Source organism: Bidens hawaiensis, unplaced genomic scaffold (assembly GCF_021521415.1).
Source record: "Bidens hawaiensis isolate Kalapana, Puna unplaced genomic scaffold, B.hawaiensis_p1.1 tig00009824_1, whole genome shotgun sequence".
In the NCBI taxonomy this organism is placed as follows: Eukaryota; Viridiplantae; Streptophyta; class Magnoliopsida; order Asterales; family Asteraceae; genus Bidens; species Bidens hawaiensis.
This window is the reverse complement of record NW_027491734.1, coordinates 572,919-591,094: the sequence shown is the minus strand read 5'-3', so window position 1 is coordinate 591,094 and position 18,176 is coordinate 572,919. Positions and strand designations below refer to the sequence as shown.

Sequence of the window (18,176 nt, the reverse complement as noted above, 5' to 3'; positions counted from 1 at the left end):
TTGAAGCGAGTGATGAAGTCTAGCAAAGATTCGTCTTCCTCTCTGACGCAGTTGAGGATCGTCCACTGCTCTTCAGTATATTTTCTTTGTTGACTGAAGTGCTGGCTGAACTTGTGCTGGAAGTCTGCCCAATCATAGATGTGGTGGACCGGTAGACGATCGAACCACGCTCTGGCTGCCCCGACGAGCGTCATCTGGAACATGTAGCACCATGTGGGTTCCGTCCAATTGCTGACGGTTGCCCCCGCTATAAATCTGTTCAGGTGATCGTCCGGGTCAGACACGCCATCGTAAGTGCCTATGTTGGACATCTGTTTGGCACTCTTTGGAGCGATTGCTTCCGCAATGTCTCTTTCAAACTTGGACGTTCCCGCATTTGCAACAGTCGGTCTGAAAGTTTTTGAGAAGTCGCGTGGGTTTTCCCCCGTGCTCTTTGGCTTGAAGGTTTCTCCAAAACTTCTTTTCGAGCGGAAGTCTGCTTCTTTACGCTTCCCTTTCGCCTTATGACGAGGGTTTGCGTCACTGTCAGATTCTTCCCAATCATCATCCGAATACTCACAATCATTGCTCGTGTTGAGCTGTTGTCGAGTGCTTCCGAATTCGTCATTGGCCTGTTGGAGTGAACGTAAACGTTCATCCAACTCAGCTTGGAATTTTTTCTGACGTGCTTCCGCCCAAGCTTTAACTTGATCTAGTGTTTGGCGGGGAAGCCTCGTCTGTTGCTTCTCTACCTGGGTATCAATGAATCCCAGGGGAGGGTTGTTTACTGCACTTGCCCCGGCTTGGGTAACCGGGGTAGTGTTCGTAAAAATCGTGTATTCACCGGTGTTCCCCCAGTAGCTGGGGTTGTGGTTACCGGAGTTTCTTGGTCACTCGGTGGCCTTGGCATCGGAGTAACCTTAACCATCTTTCCAGAAGTTTGAAAAAACTGGGAAAAAGAATTAGTTCTAGCTTAATGCACGGATGGCGCCAATGAAGAAACACTAAATGACCCCAGGCAGATTAAGGATAATCTTAGGGTTAAGTAGATGTTTCCCACGAGGGTTAGGTCCGGCAAAGATGGTTATTCATCTCGACCTGCAAAACAGACACCGTGAGCTCGTCACTGAGAAGGGGGGGGGGGTTTCTCCTTGTGACCACCCTCCGGCGTGAGAATCAGACTAGATTGCTCTGAATATAAGTGTATATTGAGAGAAATAGCTAGAGAAGATAAGATAATCCTACCGTTCTAAGGTGTTGGAGTATTTATAGCCGAAGGTAGGTTTCCAAGCAGGTACGGCCAGCTGTATATAATATTCCTTTTCCACCAACCACAGGCTACGTTCGTGCCACGATGGGAGTTGGTGGGTAGGCAGCGGCTGATAGTGACATTTTGTACTGGAGCGTGCTCCTCCTCGTACTATTGTCGGTGAGCTGTCACCCTGTGATTGGTTCATGGGCTGCTTTTGCCAGATCTTGTCTATTTTGTCCATACCTTGGCAGGTATAGTACAAAAGATCTTCCAGAAGCGTACGGACTGGCTCTTTTGGGCGGGAATATTCCCGCCTTGCTCATTCCTTCTTCAGGTGACATTGCTGAAGTATAAGAGTTAGTGCCTCATGCGTGTAGCCTTACTGTTAGTGCGGGTAGCCTTCCTTCTTGGCTTGTACCCACAGCTGCGGGAACAGGCAGGGTACTGTACCAAGGGAGGCTTTCCTGCGGGAACAGCTGGCTTACTGCGTGTAAGGTCTTCATCTCTGAGCATGGTGGGTCCTGCGGAACCAGTTGGTCTTTGCGCATTCGTACCTCTTCAAGGTGTGTCATGCGGGTCCAACTGGGCTTTGCGGGGACCTACCTCTTCAGTAGCATTAGTTTCGAAAGCTATAAAAGTATTTGTAAACTATAAAAGCTCCTGTTTTTAAACGGATAGCATTTTTTAGCTGGAGCATAACAATTTACACTTGATCTTGAATCTTTAGACCTATGTCACCAACACCCCATATACTCAACTCCTCATGGCTACATCTTAGAGGTACACAAAAAACCCGAACTGAGAATTGAAAAAACCCCAGAACCGAGTATTTGAAAAACCGGTATTTGAAAACAGAACCTACCCCATAGGGTACGCATATGGTATGACTTCCAGTGCTGAAACCCGAACCCAAACCCGTACCTGATATGTACCCGATAACCGATTCTAGTTATACCCAAAACCTGGGTTTTTTTGCATACATGAACCTTGTTTTTCAAATACCCCGTCTTGTACTAAAAATACACCAAAAAGGTGCAGACACTTTAAAAACCTAGTATATACTCGATATATATGAAAATTACCTAAGAAATATCGAAAAAAAAAGTTCAGCCACTTAGAAAATCTATCTATACCCGAAAAAAAACAACCAAAAAACAGGCTTTTTTGTATACCAGAAAATAGAGTATTGATATATCTGAATATAGGTTACTGGATTCCATACCCTACCTGCAACCGGTGACACCAAGTATGGATTTCCAAACCAATACCTGAACCCAATCCAACTTGGATATGACCAATGCTCGATTTTTCAATATCTAATCACATGTATTTGAAAAACCCAATTTATACACCAAACTCAAGGCACAAGGAGCCATGGGCCCATGAACGCACATTCAAAATATTGGGCTTTCTCTAAAATTTATAACTAAAACACACATAAAGTTAAACGTGTCCAAAACTTAACCCAACCCAATCTCAATTTCAGGCCCATTTACCCAATTCACCAACCCTAGCATACCTTTCACCACCACATATAAATCTCCACATTTCTTATCCTAGGGTTTCCTACCTGCAATCCATCTTCACTCCAACAACCAAACATCAACCAACCAATCATGGCAGAAAGAGGCGGATTCGGCAGAGGCTTCGGCGGGAGAGGAGGCGACCGCGGCGCCGAAGAGGAGAAATGGGTACCCGTCACCAAGCTCGGCCGGTTAGTAAAAGACGGCAAGATCACAAAGCTAGAAGAGATCTACCTCAACTCACTTCCAGTCAAGGAGCATCAAATCATTGACCAAATCCTCCCAGGGCTGAAGGACGAGGTGATGAAGATCATGCCGGTTCAGAAACAGACCCGGGCTGGTCAGAGAACCCGGTTCAAGGCGTTTGTGGTGGTGGGTGATGGGAATGGGCATGTGGGGTTGGGGGTGCGATTATTTTGGCTAAGTTGTCGGTGATTCCGGTGAGGAGAGGGTATTGGGGGAATAAGGTCACTGGGAAATGTGGGTCGGTTACGGTTCGGTTGGTCCCGGCGCCCCGTGGTGCGGGTATTGTGGCCGCGAGGGTCCCGAAGAAGGTGTTGCAGTTTGCGGGGATTGATGATGTGTTTACGTCGTCGAGGGGGTCGACTAAGACGCTCGGGAACTTTGTCAAGGTATATAATTAAACATTTTTGTTTGTTAATTATTTATTGGTACTGTTTTATTTGTTTTTTGTTATAAAGTGATAAACATGGAGCATACTTTTATTTTTGTAGTGTTGTAAGTGTTAGGTAAGGTTATAAAAATGTAGTGAAACTGAATAGATAAATTTAAAGTATATGCAAAGTGGAGTAAGAAAAGTATTGTTCTGTACAATGTACGACTTATGTGTATATTTTAGATTTGACCATACAGTTTGATTACATTTTTGTAATTTTATGTTGCGTTTAAGCACTGAAAATATGAAAGTATTGTTTTAAGAAATATTTTGAATACTGTTTGTTGAAATGTTTTGATATATGTTGATAGTTGGGTTATAGTTGGGTTATATATGTTGTAATATTGTTTTTTGTCAAGTATTGATCTTTTAAAAAAGACAGAATTACAAATTTTGTTATTTTGACATAGCCAATTTATCGTATAAAGGACATAGAGTAAAAGCAAACAATTTAAAAGACCCAGTTCATAAATTTGCTATGTTTCAAAAGACAAAATTTGTAATTCTGTTTTTAGTAAATCAACTTGTTTTATGCATTTTTTTTTGAAGTATTTATCTTTTTAGTTGAATGCTTACATTTTGCTTGGTTTGATTTATAACTTTTCATGTAGAGTTTTGCTACATTTTTTTTGAAAGTAGAGGATTTTATGCTATATAGCAAAGCTTTTTTGGACTTTCATTGATTTAGTTAAACATCTTTGTGCATTATGTGTTGATAAGAAATTTTAAACACTAGTAATTTGTTGTTTGCAGGCAACTTTTGATTGTCTTCTCAAGACTTATGGTTTTCTGACCCCTGACTTCTGGAGAGAAACAAGGTTTTCAAGGTCTCCATTCCAAGAGTACACCGACTTGCTGGCAAAGCCAACCGCAAAGGCAATAACTTATGTTGAAGATGTTGCTGATATTCCTGCTTAAGAATTTTCTAGAATTTTGGTGAGTATGTTATGTTTTTAGAATATGTTTTGTCGCAGATACTGGTTTCATGTTATGTTATTCTTTTCTTTTTGAGTATTACTCTATTTGGCTTTTGAAATGCAAACATATTTTATGATGATAATATCATGGAGTTTTTCTTGATTACGTGTCATGTGTTTATATTGAGGCTATTCATGTTTTTAAATGTTATATATGCTCTTTGTTTATGTATAACATATTATTTAAATAGAAAGTGAAAATTATTTAAATTATCAATGGGATGGATGTCCATTGGCAGAGGGTAAAGGAAAAGCCTTTGGACGCATTGGCTATTCAAGGCATCATAAACTTATGTGCATCCACACAAGTAGTTCTTCTATATTATGCTTTCAGTTGCTTGTATTGTCTTCTAGTTTGTTTATAGTTTAAACTAACTTGCAAGATGGCTGGTTACATTGGCCTCACGGTTGTGCAAAGATTAATCTAGACGGTCTTAATGAACTAAACATCTCTCTTTTTTCTCCATATAAGTTTTTTCAAGAACAAACAACATGATTACATGACCATTTGACGAGACAAGCTTGAGCTAAATGCATACTAAACTCAAATGATTAACCACATTTAAGCCTGTAAACGAACCAAACGTTCGGTGAACTGTTCGTGAACCGTTCGGCGGGAAGTTCGTTTATGTTCGTTTATTTAATAAAGGAACGAACATGAACACAAAATTTGTGTTCGTTTAAATAAATGATCGAACATGAACACATGTTCTGTTCGTTCATTTATGTTCATGAACGTTCGTTTATGTATTGATAGAAAATGATTAAATATTATCTGGATATGTCATCTGCTTAAAGGTTTTATATTTGTTAATTTGTGTTCATTTATGTGTTTTCAGATTTAAGTTTGTTTATGTTTGTTTGTATTCATTCACATTGGTTCATATATGTTTATTTATGTTTGTTATCTTTGTTTAGTTATGTTTGTTTAGATGTTAAACAAACGAACACAAATGTTCATTTTTAAATAAACGCACATGAACATAAATATTTGTTCGATTAATTATAAAGTTAAATGAACGAACACGAATTTACCCTGGTTCTCGTTCATTCGATTCATTTATGGGCTTTCAATATTTACATTGATGAATACATCGGTCTTATTCTCTAGCCTCTACTGATTTTATTTGTGTTCGTGAACTGTTCGTGAACACATTAATTTTCTTAATGAACGAACACGAACATAAAATCTCGTTCGGTAAGTGTTCATGAACCGTTCGTGAACACAATATTTTCTTAACGGACGAATATGAACAAGACCTTGTTTGTGTTCGATCGGTTCGTTTACAGCACTAACCACATTTTCAACCTTATTGCAACTTACGTCCGTGGACAAAAGAGTATTGTCATTGGGTACACCTCTTTGAAAACACACCATCAACCAATAATGTCAGTTTGAAATGGAAAGTTCGTAGTGAAATCTTCTAGTTTCTTGCTCGTCAAAGTTGAATATAACTTTGTACATATACTGAAAGGCAAACCTATATAATGAACACCAATTTCTTTTACAGCTTTAAAGTATTCTATACTCGTTTTCTTATGAAATTTACGTATCTTTTCTTTTTGGACGGTGAAGTCGATTGACCAAAGTTGCACCACCACAATGAAGAGGGATACACTTGTACATCCCTCTAGGGGAAGCTCGTATATCAGTGCATTGATCACCACCGCGTCACCTAGCTTCAGATAGACCCACATAACTATGGTAAAACACCTTGGAGTAGGGATTGAGCTGTTGGACCAAATGGTTCCAAGCTTTACCCTTCATTTCTCGTACCGTTAGACCAAATGGTCAACTATATGAAATTTATGTATCTGACTGAGTGACACTATTTATGAAATATTTTCAAAAAGTGATAGTTGATTTAGCAAGCTAATTTTCATGTGTTATTTATTCTTGATAGATATTCAACACATCAATTTAAATTAAACAAACTATGGGAAAATCAAACAATCGACACCATGGTTCATTGATCTGGGTTCCTTATTTTGAAAAATGAATCTTATTCCGTTAAAAAGATAGCCTAATTTAACAAGACAAGTTTTAGTCGTTTCGGTTTTTGGGTCAACGGCTTTATAATTGTTGTATTAATGTTTAATTAACATTATAAACAGAAAAATCTCTAACCCAATTCAAGTTCTCGATTTGTACCTGATTGAGTTTTCTAAAACTGACCACCTGATGGTTTTACTTTAAAACAAACCGAAGTATATAACCTAGTTCCGTTTTAAGCATTTTAGTTTGCGTTTTGATTTAAGTTATTTAACCGATTTGATTTAAAACAGAATATGTAACACTATTCTAAAATCATAGAATTTTTGAAAGTAGTAAACTTATATATGACTGTCACCAAATAATAGTCGACAAGATCGAGTTGTAAGTTTGACTTTGACGTGTTAATAATATTCTTCATTCATTCCGCCGTGAGACGAAGACTTTTAACGCGTATACCAAACCAAACCAAACCTTGATCAAATCCAAGGCCATCCCGAACTTGGGGAAACAATGCTCCGTTGACGATTGCAAGCTCATTGATTTCCTTCCCTTCACCTGCGATTGCTGCCACAAGGTTCTGTTCTTTTTTTATATTATTATTATTATTATTAATCTTGCTATACTGCTCTCAAACTGTTTTAGTTTATGGGATTTTTAGTCGCTATGTATTTTCATGTGGTGATTGATTATATTATATTGCTGAAATTGTTAATTTTAGGGTTTATGAAATCACTAATTAGGGGGGGGGGGGGGGGGTTGGTTATCTACATCTCTTTTTAGGAAAATAAAAAAATATATATTTTGGATAAACCTTCATTTTTTAGGGCCAGGTTTTTATTTGTGGTTAAGGTTAGATCCTTTATGCTAACACATCTATCTGACTTAGAGATAAAACATAATGCAAATTAAGGGAAGGTTTAGAACGCCGATGTAACCGCCTGAACAATTTGATCGGTTTGAAATTTCTATGGTTCGGGTTTTTCTGTTTAATAGTTCTTTGGTTCATTGGTTTGAACTTGAAATTGGCTTTATTTTTAATTTTTCATGTTTGGAATGCACATAAAGTAGGGTCCCAATACACAACTATAGATATGCATTATATTCATATATCATCTTTTATCATTTTTAAAAAGTCTTACAAACTAACAAACAAAAAACTCGTTGAGTAAAATCCTACTCATAAAGTAGGGTCTGAGGAGGGTGAGATGAGGTTAAACCTTTCGTTTATCTTAGGAGGTTCAAAGCCTGCTCCAACTGAGACCTTCGGCTCTAAAAAGCATTTTTTTTCTTACAACTTAAAATAACATTAAGTATATGTAAGAAAAACAATATAAAAAAATACTAACAATAGTAGTAAACTATGGATAACAAAAGGTAGTGATAGAGCTCGAAATAATAATAGTACACTTAATCTTCTGAGATAGAGAATCTAATTCGGAGTTTATTAACATTTCTGCAGGTATTTTGTCTCGAACATCGGGGTTACAGTACGCATCAATGTCCCAATGCCAGCAAAAACGACCTCACTGTCGTCGTATGCCCGCTTTGTGCAAAAGGGGTTCATTTAATCCCTGATCAAGATCCAAACATCACGTGGGAGTCGCATGTTAATACAGATTGTGACCCATCAAACTATGCCAAAGTCACCAACAAAAAGAAATGCTCCGTTCGCGGTTGTAAAGAAACCTTAACATTCTCAAACACAATCAAATGTCGTGACTGCACCATTGATCACTGCCTCAAACACAGGTTTGGACCCGACCACAGTTGTCCCGGTCCTAAAAAGCCCGAACCTTCTTTCCCATTTTGGCGGGCCAAACAAGACCCGACACCAAAACGTGGGACCCATGTATCCGGGCCCGCATCGTCATCTTCATCAAAATGGTCTACAAATTTTTATAAGGCAGCTTCGTCTGTTAAGGCCTCAGCTGAAGCTGGAATAGCTAAACTGAGTGGCCCTAGCCGTGGTCAAGGTGGGACCACTGGGACAGGCTCGGGCCCAAGTACGGGCCCGAGCACGGGTGGTCAGGTGGAGGTGTGTCCGACTTGTAACGTGAAGTTTTCTAGGATTGGTGATTTGATCGATCACGTGGAGAAAATTCATGAGAAGAATGGTGTGATGAAAGCGACGTTAGACGTGTGCCCGAAATGTAGTAAGGGGTTTCGTGACCTGGTCTGGCTTGTGGAGCATGTTGAAAGAGAACATCGGGGTTACTTTTAAAGCTTAGATGGTTTCATTATATATTTTTTTTATTGTTATGCACTTTTTTGAAAATGTATGTTTAAAATGATTGATTATACACTTAACTCTTGTGACCCAACTTTTAGTGACTTTATGAACGAACCATTTTGCAACCGATTTTATTGAAATTGTTTGCGCACTAACATTTGTGTAGTGTTTTTGGATCTCTTCTTGACATGATATCTTTTTAAATAATGCAATCGTTTTTAGATTAAAATATTTCGCATAACATGAAATCAATAATTGGATAAGACATAAAGTCTCTCAAAGAATCTCAAAGAATGAGATATTTTATGTGAATTTCAGATATGTTAAAACTCGATAGTGAAATGAGACCAATGTTTTCTTTATATAACATGTGCAATGAACCATCGTAACCCTTCATGAAACGCCATGACAGTTAGCATTTATGACTATCATAACAACAATAGTTACAACAACTTAAGTTCCGAAAACAAAGTTGGTTCTAATAATCAACTTTAATTTTATAATCCAAAGTTGAATCTAATAATCAATTTTGGTCAAATTTAGTTTTAAATAACATATTCAGTTATGAAGACGATTGTGGTACTCGAGAACATAGTTAATTTTGATGATCGAATTCAAAAAAATTTCAACAACTTTGTGATTCCGAAGCAACTTTCAATGCATAACAAAAAAAGAAATCTATTTTTTAACCCCAGCCATGGACTTGGACCGCACCAGGGGTAGCCCGTTGGACCCTACTAAACACGGGCGTTGTCCTTAGACCTCTGTTGGTTAGTGGCCTATGTGCACTTAAACTGTCACATAATTAATTTTGTGTATATTATATTTATTTAGCTGTCTTAAGTGAATTTTAATTTATCAAATAACACCTTGATACAAAATTAACAACAATCTTTGTGTGTACGTGCATATGATATTATATGATAGGGGTGGGTTATAATAAAAAGAAATAGTTTTTTTAGGAATAGTAAGAATCAGTCTAGGCCATTGGATTTATGATCTAATGGTTAAGATTGGCAGTTTTTAAACTACCAAATAGTTTCCTAGGATTATGGATTTATGCTACATAGTTTCTTAACTTTAAATTTTGTGTTATTCATACTCTTCCTACAAAACTATGTATTTTTATTTTAACCCTTTTCTTATATGATATTCATATCATTAAACATTTTGTTTTCCATTGGTTTTAGGAATCGAGTAAATAGCTTTCCACTAATATTTATTTTTATTAGTAATAAACACCAATAATGGTCAAAGACTTTACTTCCGGTGAAACCATCGACTCTAGGTAACGCCTGCATACAACGCATAATACCAAAATTTATAGTGCTAGCAATGGTTTCCAAACTGCACAATTAGAAAACTACAACTAACAGAAGATGCCATGTAAAAGTAAAAGTAGTAACATATACACACATCTTAGAACAACATACATGCAACTTTGGTATGTGTAAAGTTATACAAAAATAAATAGTAAAAAATGTATTTTTAAAATCTAATTTTTAACAATCTAGCGAGTATATCCAATATCCAACAAAAAAACTAACTTAGATACGGAGTACTATGTATGAAATACATTAAAAAAAATTACTTAATGTGGTCCCCACAAAATACATTTTAAATAATATTTCCCTCTATTTTTTCATATATCCTATGTTCTGAGACAAGTATGAATAAGTGAATATTTTGGGTGAACAATAAAAAAGAAAACAAGAGAGAAACCAGGAATGGTGAGTGGTTTCAGGAAGAGACACATAAGAAGAATGGTGAAGCTAATTTTGGAGATTTGGTACATCCTCGTCCAAATTATTCTTCTTTGACGTTTGTTAACCAGCCTTCTTGCCTCTCTCCGTATAGGCGTCGACTTGAAGGTAATTACATCAATAATAATATTAATCAGTCACCCATTTCATCCCATGATCTAATCTATGCACACCACCTGTTCGACCAAATGCCTGACTCAAATATTTCTGTTATAATGGATTGGGGGTGAATTTGATTTGCTAGTTCATATCTTTTGTTTGTTTCCATCATTCCATGATCGTGATTTGAGTATCATCATGAACACCATCTACGCACACCACCTGTTCGACGAAATGCCCGACTGAATTTTACAGCTTTTATTTTCAAATTTTTGTTGTTGTGATGGATTGGGGGTGAATTTGATTTGGGTTATTAAGATCTTTTGTTTGATTTGTTGCAGGCTGGTGGGGCATTTGAAGAAGTACCCCTCTTTTAGTTTCATAGCTTATCTTCCCTTCTCGAATTGCGAGGCCTTCGTGGTTTGGAAGGGAAGAAAGCTGATTTCTTTTTTTTTTTTTATGATTTTTTTACCTTGTTGGTATACATTATAATACATTATTATAATTATTATTATCTTTGTTGTAATTTAAATACCGAATATGAGTTGTTCCGGGGTGATATCAAGGCAAGTTTTGCCTGCGTGTGGGGCCCTTTGCTGTTTCTGCCCCGGATTGAGAACAAGGTCCCGGCAGCCTGTGAAGAGGTACAAGAAACTGATTGCAGACATATTCCCTACTGCGCCGGTTAGTGCCCGTATATATTATATGTTTCCTTCAAATTTTTTAGTATATGTTTGTTAAAATGTGTCTTGTATGACCATGCTTATGCACCGTGTTTTGTTTTGGAATTTGAAAGGATGAAGAACCGAATGATCGAAAGATCGCGAAACTTTGTGAATATGCTGTGAGAAACCCTTTGAGGATACCAAAGGCACGTTTTTAATTTTGTGTGAAAGTTATATAATTTCCCAAAATGCCCTTTTGTTAACTTCTAATCTTACCCCCAGATCAACACCACCCTTGAGCAACGCTGTTACAAGGAATTAAGAAATCAAAACTTTCGAGGTGTAAGAATTGTCATGTGTATATACAGGAAGTTATTGATTTCCTGCAAGGATCAAATGTGAGTTCAATTATATATATTGTACATTTGTATTCTTTCCAGTATTTCATGCAATAGTAAAAATATAATAATATCTTTTTGTGTTTATGTGTTCAGGCCTCTTTTTGCTAATAGTCTGCTAAATATCATGCACACTCTATTGGAGGAGACACGACAAGACGAAATGCAAATTATAGGATGTCAAACACTATTTGACTTCGTAAACTGTCAGGCATGTAGCTTTTATTTTCTTTTTATTTCCTTGTTTATATATTTAATTTATATATGCTTATCGTTTTGTGATGTTCAGAAAGACGGGAGTTACATGTTTAGCTTGGAAAAGTTTATACCTAAACTTTGTCAATTATCTCAAGTAGTTGGGGCCGATGAGAGAGTGGAGCCGCTTCGTTCAGCTGGGTTGCAAGCCCTTTCTTCTATGGTATTTGTTCTAAACTCGATCTATAACTTAATTGTTAATTATAGTTATTAGTGTTATTATTAGGGTTTATTAGTTATGGCCCATAGGCCTAAGTTAGGTTTCTGGTATCTTTCTTGTATATATTGATGCTTCCCCTCCATTCTAATTACAACATTAAGTTAGATATTATTTTCCCCGTCGCTTTTATGTATCACAAGATAGTTACCAATAGAGGTGGCAAAATAGATGGGCCAGATGTGTCAAAACGGACACTTTATAAGTGTGGATTGGATGGATCGGGCAAGATTGGGTTGGCCCACAAGCATTTTTAAGTAAACTACTGATAACACATAATGGTGAGAAAACTATAGTAATAACAGATAAAAAAGCAGAGATACATGAATAAGGTAGCACAAATCCTCACCAAATGTGCTTGAGACTATGTATGCATTAAAATATGCGATGGGTAATTTTCAACACGTGCTTGAGATAAAACATAACCCAGATCAACTATTATAATTTATCTAACATGCATCTAGTATGGTAGATAATAATAACCAAGTGAAGGATTATCTACCCTTTTCTTTATGCTACACAAAGAGGATATGTAACATCTTATTATTTATTTATTTTTCTTTTGTTGATTTATTATTCTTTTTGTTTTGGTAGGTTTGGTTCATGGGCAGATATTCATATATGTCACCAGCATTCGACAATGTAAGCATACTCTTACAATTATCTTTGTGAGAGAATGACCTATTTATTAGTGTACAAAAGCATATGAATTAAAACCCTATTAGTGATGTCTTTCATCTATATTACATAGATTGTTTCGGTAGTTTTGGAAAACTATGGAGCTTCACAAAAGGACTCATACAATCCAAACCAGAGCCGTCGTGTACAAGACGTGCTTAAAAGTGAAATGAACATTGCTCCAAATGGTTTGATGAAAGTTCCATCTTGGGAAACAATTGTTAATGAAAAGGGTGAAGTCACTGTGACACTGTAAGATTATTGCAACTTATAATTAAATAAATCTAATAATCAATATTGCATTGGTTCATTTGTATTCATTCATTTCTTCTTTAATGCAGAGAGGATGCTAAAAACCCTAGCTTTTGGTCCCGTGTGTGTCTTCATAACATGGCTAAGTTAGCCAAAGAAGCTACAACCATGCGCCGAATTCTTGAATCTTTGTTCCGTTGTTTTGATAATGAGAATCTATGGCTCGCTTCACGAGGGGTTGCATTACCGGTACTAAAAGACATGCAAGCCATAATAGACGAATCTGGTACTTATAGCTTCATAGAGTCCATTTAATGCCCTTTTTTTAACTACTGACAGTTATTGACTAAATTATATATATTTTCAGGAGAAAATATGCATTTTCTGCTTTCTGTATTGGTCAAACATCTTGATAACAAAAATGTCATTAAACCACCTAACATGCAACTTGACATTCTAGAAGTTACCACCTCACTTGCAAAAGAAACAAGGATAAAACCATCTGGCGCGATAGTCAGCGCGGTAAATGATGTTGTTAGACATTTGAGGAGAGCCATCTACCATTCTTTAGTCGATACAAACCTTGGAGTCGAAGTGATGAAATGGAACAAAAAGTTTCAAGACTCTGTTGATGAATGCCTTGTGGAGTTATCTTCAAAGGTTCTGCTTGACTGAAATTTGTTTTGTTGGTATACCCGTTCGTTTATATTGCTAAAGTTTGAATCTTTGTTGATGAATCAGGTGGGTGATGCTAGCCCGATTTTTGATATCATGGCTGACATGTTGGAAAACTTATCCACTATTAAAGTTATAGCACAAACGACAGTTTCTGCTGTTTACCGTACGGCTCAAGTTGTAGCCTCATTGCCACATATGGCATATAACAACAAGGCAAGAACACTACTTATATAAATTTATGTGATATTCAATCACCTTTTGTTATATATGTATATATGTGTGTGTGTGTGTGTGTAGGGGAGGGATCTAGACAAAAGTATTGTTTTTTGCAAGAACACGAAGAACAAACTAAATCATCCATTTTTTCAATCTTAAAAAGGTTTAAAATATAAGAAAGTGGTGAAATGCGATATTTATTCATCTCTCTTCATATATATATATATATATGTATGTAGGTAAACGTTTAAAAGTTATAAAAAAACATGTGAACAAATTAGTTTAATGGTATATTATTTACACAATACACATTTGTATGTAAAAAGTAAAAAACTTTAAATAAAACTGTAACATTGATAAAAAAAGGTAAGCGATTTAGGTTTGTTGTTTTTGTTCTCGGATTAATTTATTGTTTTGAAATGAACCTCACCCTATATGTGTGTGTGTGTGTGTGTATTTATAGAGGAGTGCAATCATTTCAGAACCAATTATATGCTGAGAACTAGGAGAACTGTGTCAAAGCTTTTGCTGTTTATTATATAAATGAACTAGAATGCATGTAGATTACAATATTTTCAAGATTTATTTTTAAAATGTATAATATTGATAGTCTTTTATCTAAATGCTTATATGCATATGTATGTATATATATATATATTTATATATTTCTGATATTATTGATTTATTTATGCTTAGGCATTTCCCGAATCACTATTTCATCAACTACTTCCCGCAATGGTTCATCAAGACAATGAAAATCGAATCGTAGCACACCGTATTTTTTCCGTGGTCCTTGTGCCATCATCTGTTTGTCCTCAACCAAGTGCTGACATAGCACGTGATCCCAAAAATCTTCAAAGGTCACTATCGAGAAACGTTTCAGCCTTTTCTTCTTCAGCTGCGCTAATGCAGAAAATGAAAAAGGATAAGTCTACTTTCGGTAAAGATAAAGTTAATAATAAAGGGGAACCGAAAATCAATAATGGTGGTCCACTGAATCGAATCAAGTCAAGTTATAGCCGAACGTATAGCATGAAAATTCCAGTTTCTCAAGCTGGAAAGACTGACAATGTAAGTTCATTTTGACATATTTATCATTTTATTTTATGAAATTTCAAATTTCTTTTTCTTGGAATTCATCTTTATTTTAAAAAATATAGGACGCTACACTTAGACTCAGTAGTCATCAAATATCCATACTTTTATCTTCAATTTGGGCACAATCAATCTCCCCTGATAACACGCCAGAAAATTATGAAGCCATTGCTCATACCTACAGTTTGGTCTTGTTATTCTCTCGTGGGAAGGTAATATCTGCTATATTACTTTAATAATATAAAATGAATATATAATATTAAATTATACTTTTGAATTTGTGCAGAACTCGAGCCGTGAGGCGTTAATTCGAAGTTTCCAGCTGGCATTTTCTTTGCTGAGTATTTCTCTCGACGAAGGAGGCACGTTTGCAGACAATATTATATTATTTTCTTGGCTGCAGTTATTTACATAATAATATTATTTTAATGGTATTTTCAGGATCACTTGCACCATCTCGTAGACGATCACTTTATACGTTAGCAACCTCGATGATAATCATTTCAGGGAAAGTTTTTGCTATTGTTCCTCTTGTTGAACTTGCCAAGGATACACTTGCTAAGAAGATGGTATGTGAATAAATTTAGGCCTGTAAATGAAACGAACGAATACAAACGGAGCATGTTTGTGTTCGTTCGTTTAACGTTAATCGCACAAATCAAACAAGAACGATTAAACGAACATAGTTGTCTTGTTCGATGTTCTCTTAAGAAAATGAAAGTGTTCATCTTAGTTTATGTTCATTCGTTAACAATATAAATGAACGTTTCACGATCGTAATACATAGATAAACAAGCATAAGTGAGATCAAACCAATTAAAAGTAAACGTGAACAACAATGTGTTGGATCTAAAAGGCTATTAAAATTCAAAACTAGACTAAATTTCAATGGGCCTATATAGTTTAATGAATATATAAACGAACTGATAAGAATCGAACCTAGTTTCTAGTCTAAATGTCATTTGTCTATTTTAGGAGGGGGTCAGTGCAACTTATATACTATAAATAGGTATCAATAACTTCTTAGGAAGCTGGGAGAGTATTATTCAGTTTGTTAGGCTCTTTGTTTACCATAGAGAAAGGGCATAGCCCTGGGAACACTTCGGTGTTAGTCTATCGAGTCTGTAAGATCCGATTGGGTCATCTTCTTCATATCAATTCTAGTTACACTAGTTACAATTTATGTTACTTTTTCCAATTTCAATTTCCATTGCCATTAACCAGAATCGGATTCTTATCACGAACAACCTGAACAAACGTAAACTAACGAACATAAATGAAAGTAAATTAACAAGTTAAAATAAACGAGCATTCGCGAACATAAATGAACGAATTGTACATGTGCTCATGCTCTTTTATTAAAGATTTTAGCTTTATGATATGATGGCAGGTTGATCCGTATTTGCGTTTGGTTGATGATTTTAAGTTGACCGTTGTATCTAAACCGGGTCAAACTGAAAACGGTTATGGTTCTAAAGAGGACAATAGGGCTGCTCTTATATCCCTTTCTGAAATTAAGCTCACAAAAGACCAGTCAGCAGAATCATTAGCTGCTGGAATTGTGAAACACATGGAAACTGTTATAGGGGTAAATATTCCATATTTCATATAATATAAATATTATCCCTTATTTAATAAAACACATACTTAAAATTTAGAAACTTATATTTTTGTATGTTTGCAGTCCCAAATAACGAGCATTGAGGAAGAGTTGTTAAACAGATTTGTGCCTGATGATGTGTGTCCAATGAACTATGGCTCAATAGACGTGTTACTTAATAAGGGCCGCGCTAAAGATGAGGTAAATGATCTTTAATATTTTCTGATTTTTATAGAAAAAGGTTACTTAATATGCTTTGATTTAGGTTGCTCCACTCTTTTCTCTCGATGATGATGTCAGCAAACCAAATTCAGACCTATTGAGTGCCGATCAATTGTTGGCATCGGTAAGTGTTTTGGAATCCAATGTGTTATCTTATATTTTTTTTCTATAAAAGTTACATGATTTATTAATTGTGTGCAGGTTATGGAATCTGCACAACAAGTTGGTAGAATGTCGGTATGCAATACACCAAATATGTCTTTCATGGAATTGACCAATGTGATGAGCACGCAACAAAGGCCCGCGTATGAAAGTATTGGAGTCCAATCGGTAATTCTCCTTTAAAATATGAACTTTGTTAAAAACCATGCAAAAGCTTCAATAATTAATGAAGTTACAAATTGTTGTTTTTTACAGGCTGGCAATACTTTTATGAAACAAAGTGAAGCTTCTATAGCAGGTGACTTTAGTCTCGATGTTGAATCATCGTTCAGGCTACCACCTGCAAGTCCGTATGATAACTTCTTAAACGCACCTAAGAGATGATGACACGAGTTTACTAGTTGGAAAGTATAAGTTTTAAGCAATGTGAGTTCTTGGTTTCAACTTTGTGTGTATACCTTTTTTTGGCCTTCTCTCTTGAAGGCGCATGTAAACCGTTGAGTAATAAGATCAAGTCGTGTCTTAATCCACTTTTGAATGCTCTACTTCATGAATATCATGACTAAAAATGCAAACTCAGTTTCATCTTTCATGAAAAGAAAATCATCAGTCTAATTTCTCTGTTTCTGCAAAGAAAAAATAATCAGCCTGAATTAAAAAGCTTTAAAAAACATGCTCACAAGTTCAGATCATCTCATTATATCATGCTTTCTAACACAAACATTTTATCGAGAAGGTGCTATATATGCATGGTTCTAGTACAACGTATTCGGTCCAATTTTTTCGACAAATAACACAAATCTCTTCGTCGTCCCTTTTAACAAATGTACCTATCTTCACTGCATCTTCTATAGCCTTCGGCAAGTCGCTGCGTAAACTGCCACAATACAAGACAAACCTTGCCGTATTCATAGCTGTTTCACTCTCATAATCCAACACTTAGACCACTTGTATCATACTACACAAATCTAGAAGTAATACTGATGTGATTAATAACCCGACAATCGTATAAGGGGGTCCGTCTCAAACAACACGGTTTTAATGCCTTCATAGTAATTATTGATCTCCACTGTTTCCGGTTTCAACCTTGCTTGACATCGACTAATCTATCCACACGATCACTAAATCTTGCATTTACGATTATGAAACACCTTGATCTACGGTGTACAATACCATATGAACAAGAACCATGGATTATAAGCAGGAATAGGTTTATCAGTAGAATCATCTTGGAGGTTATGTA

General features: G+C 36.0%; 1 protein-coding gene and 2 pseudogenes across 3 annotated transcripts; all 3 read left to right on the top strand.

Annotated features, from left to right (window-relative positions):
- Nucleotides 1-2,847: 2,847 nt before the first annotated feature.
- LOC143533600 (small ribosomal subunit protein uS5x-like) lies at nt 2,848-4,513 on the top strand (annotated as a pseudogene). Its single transcript, XR_013135387.1, has 2 exons — nt 2,848-3,386; nt 4,184-4,513. The product of XR_013135387.1 is annotated as a small ribosomal subunit protein uS5x-like (transcript).
- A 1,596-nt stretch (nt 4,514-6,109) lies between these two features.
- LOC143533626 (zinc finger AN1 and C2H2 domain-containing stress-associated protein 13 pseudogene) lies at nt 6,110-8,702 on the top strand (annotated as a pseudogene). Its single transcript, XR_013135392.1, has 3 exons — nt 6,110-6,154; nt 6,837-6,977; nt 7,863-8,702. The product of XR_013135392.1 is annotated as a zinc finger AN1 and C2H2 domain-containing stress-associated protein 13 pseudogene (transcript).
- Nucleotides 8,703-10,564: 1,862 nt separating this feature from the next.
- On the top strand, nt 10,565-17,488 carry LOC143533616 (protein SEMI-ROLLED LEAF 2-like). The gene is made up of 19 exons (XM_077028334.1): nt 10,565-11,179; nt 11,292-11,366; nt 11,443-11,558; nt 11,655-11,769; nt 11,848-11,976; nt 12,625-12,672; nt 12,782-12,960; nt 13,050-13,246; nt 13,328-13,620; nt 13,702-13,851; nt 14,551-14,925; nt 15,015-15,161; nt 15,236-15,311; nt 15,391-15,518; nt 16,340-16,537; nt 16,634-16,750; nt 16,815-16,895; nt 16,973-17,101; nt 17,189-17,488. Exons 1-19 carry the CDS (start codon nt 11,036-11,038, stop codon nt 17,315-17,317), a joined length of 2,826 nt encoding a protein of 941 aa, XP_076884449.1. The 5' UTR covers nt 10,565-11,035; the 3' UTR covers nt 17,318-17,488.
- Nucleotides 17,489-18,176: the final 688 nt, after the last annotated feature.

Coding starts and splice junctions, on each gene's coding strand:
- LOC143533616 (XM_077028334.1), top strand. CDS start 11,036: ATGAGTTGTTCCGGGGTGATATCAAGGCAAGTTTTGCCTGCGTGTGGG. Junction 15,312..15,390: donor TATTTCTCTCGACGAAGGAG/GCACGTTTGCAG, acceptor TGGTATTTTCAG/GATCACTTGCACCATCTCGT. Junction 16,751..16,814: donor AGGGCCGCGCTAAAGATGAG/GTAAATGATCTT, acceptor GCTTTGATTTAG/GTTGCTCCACTCTTTTCTCT.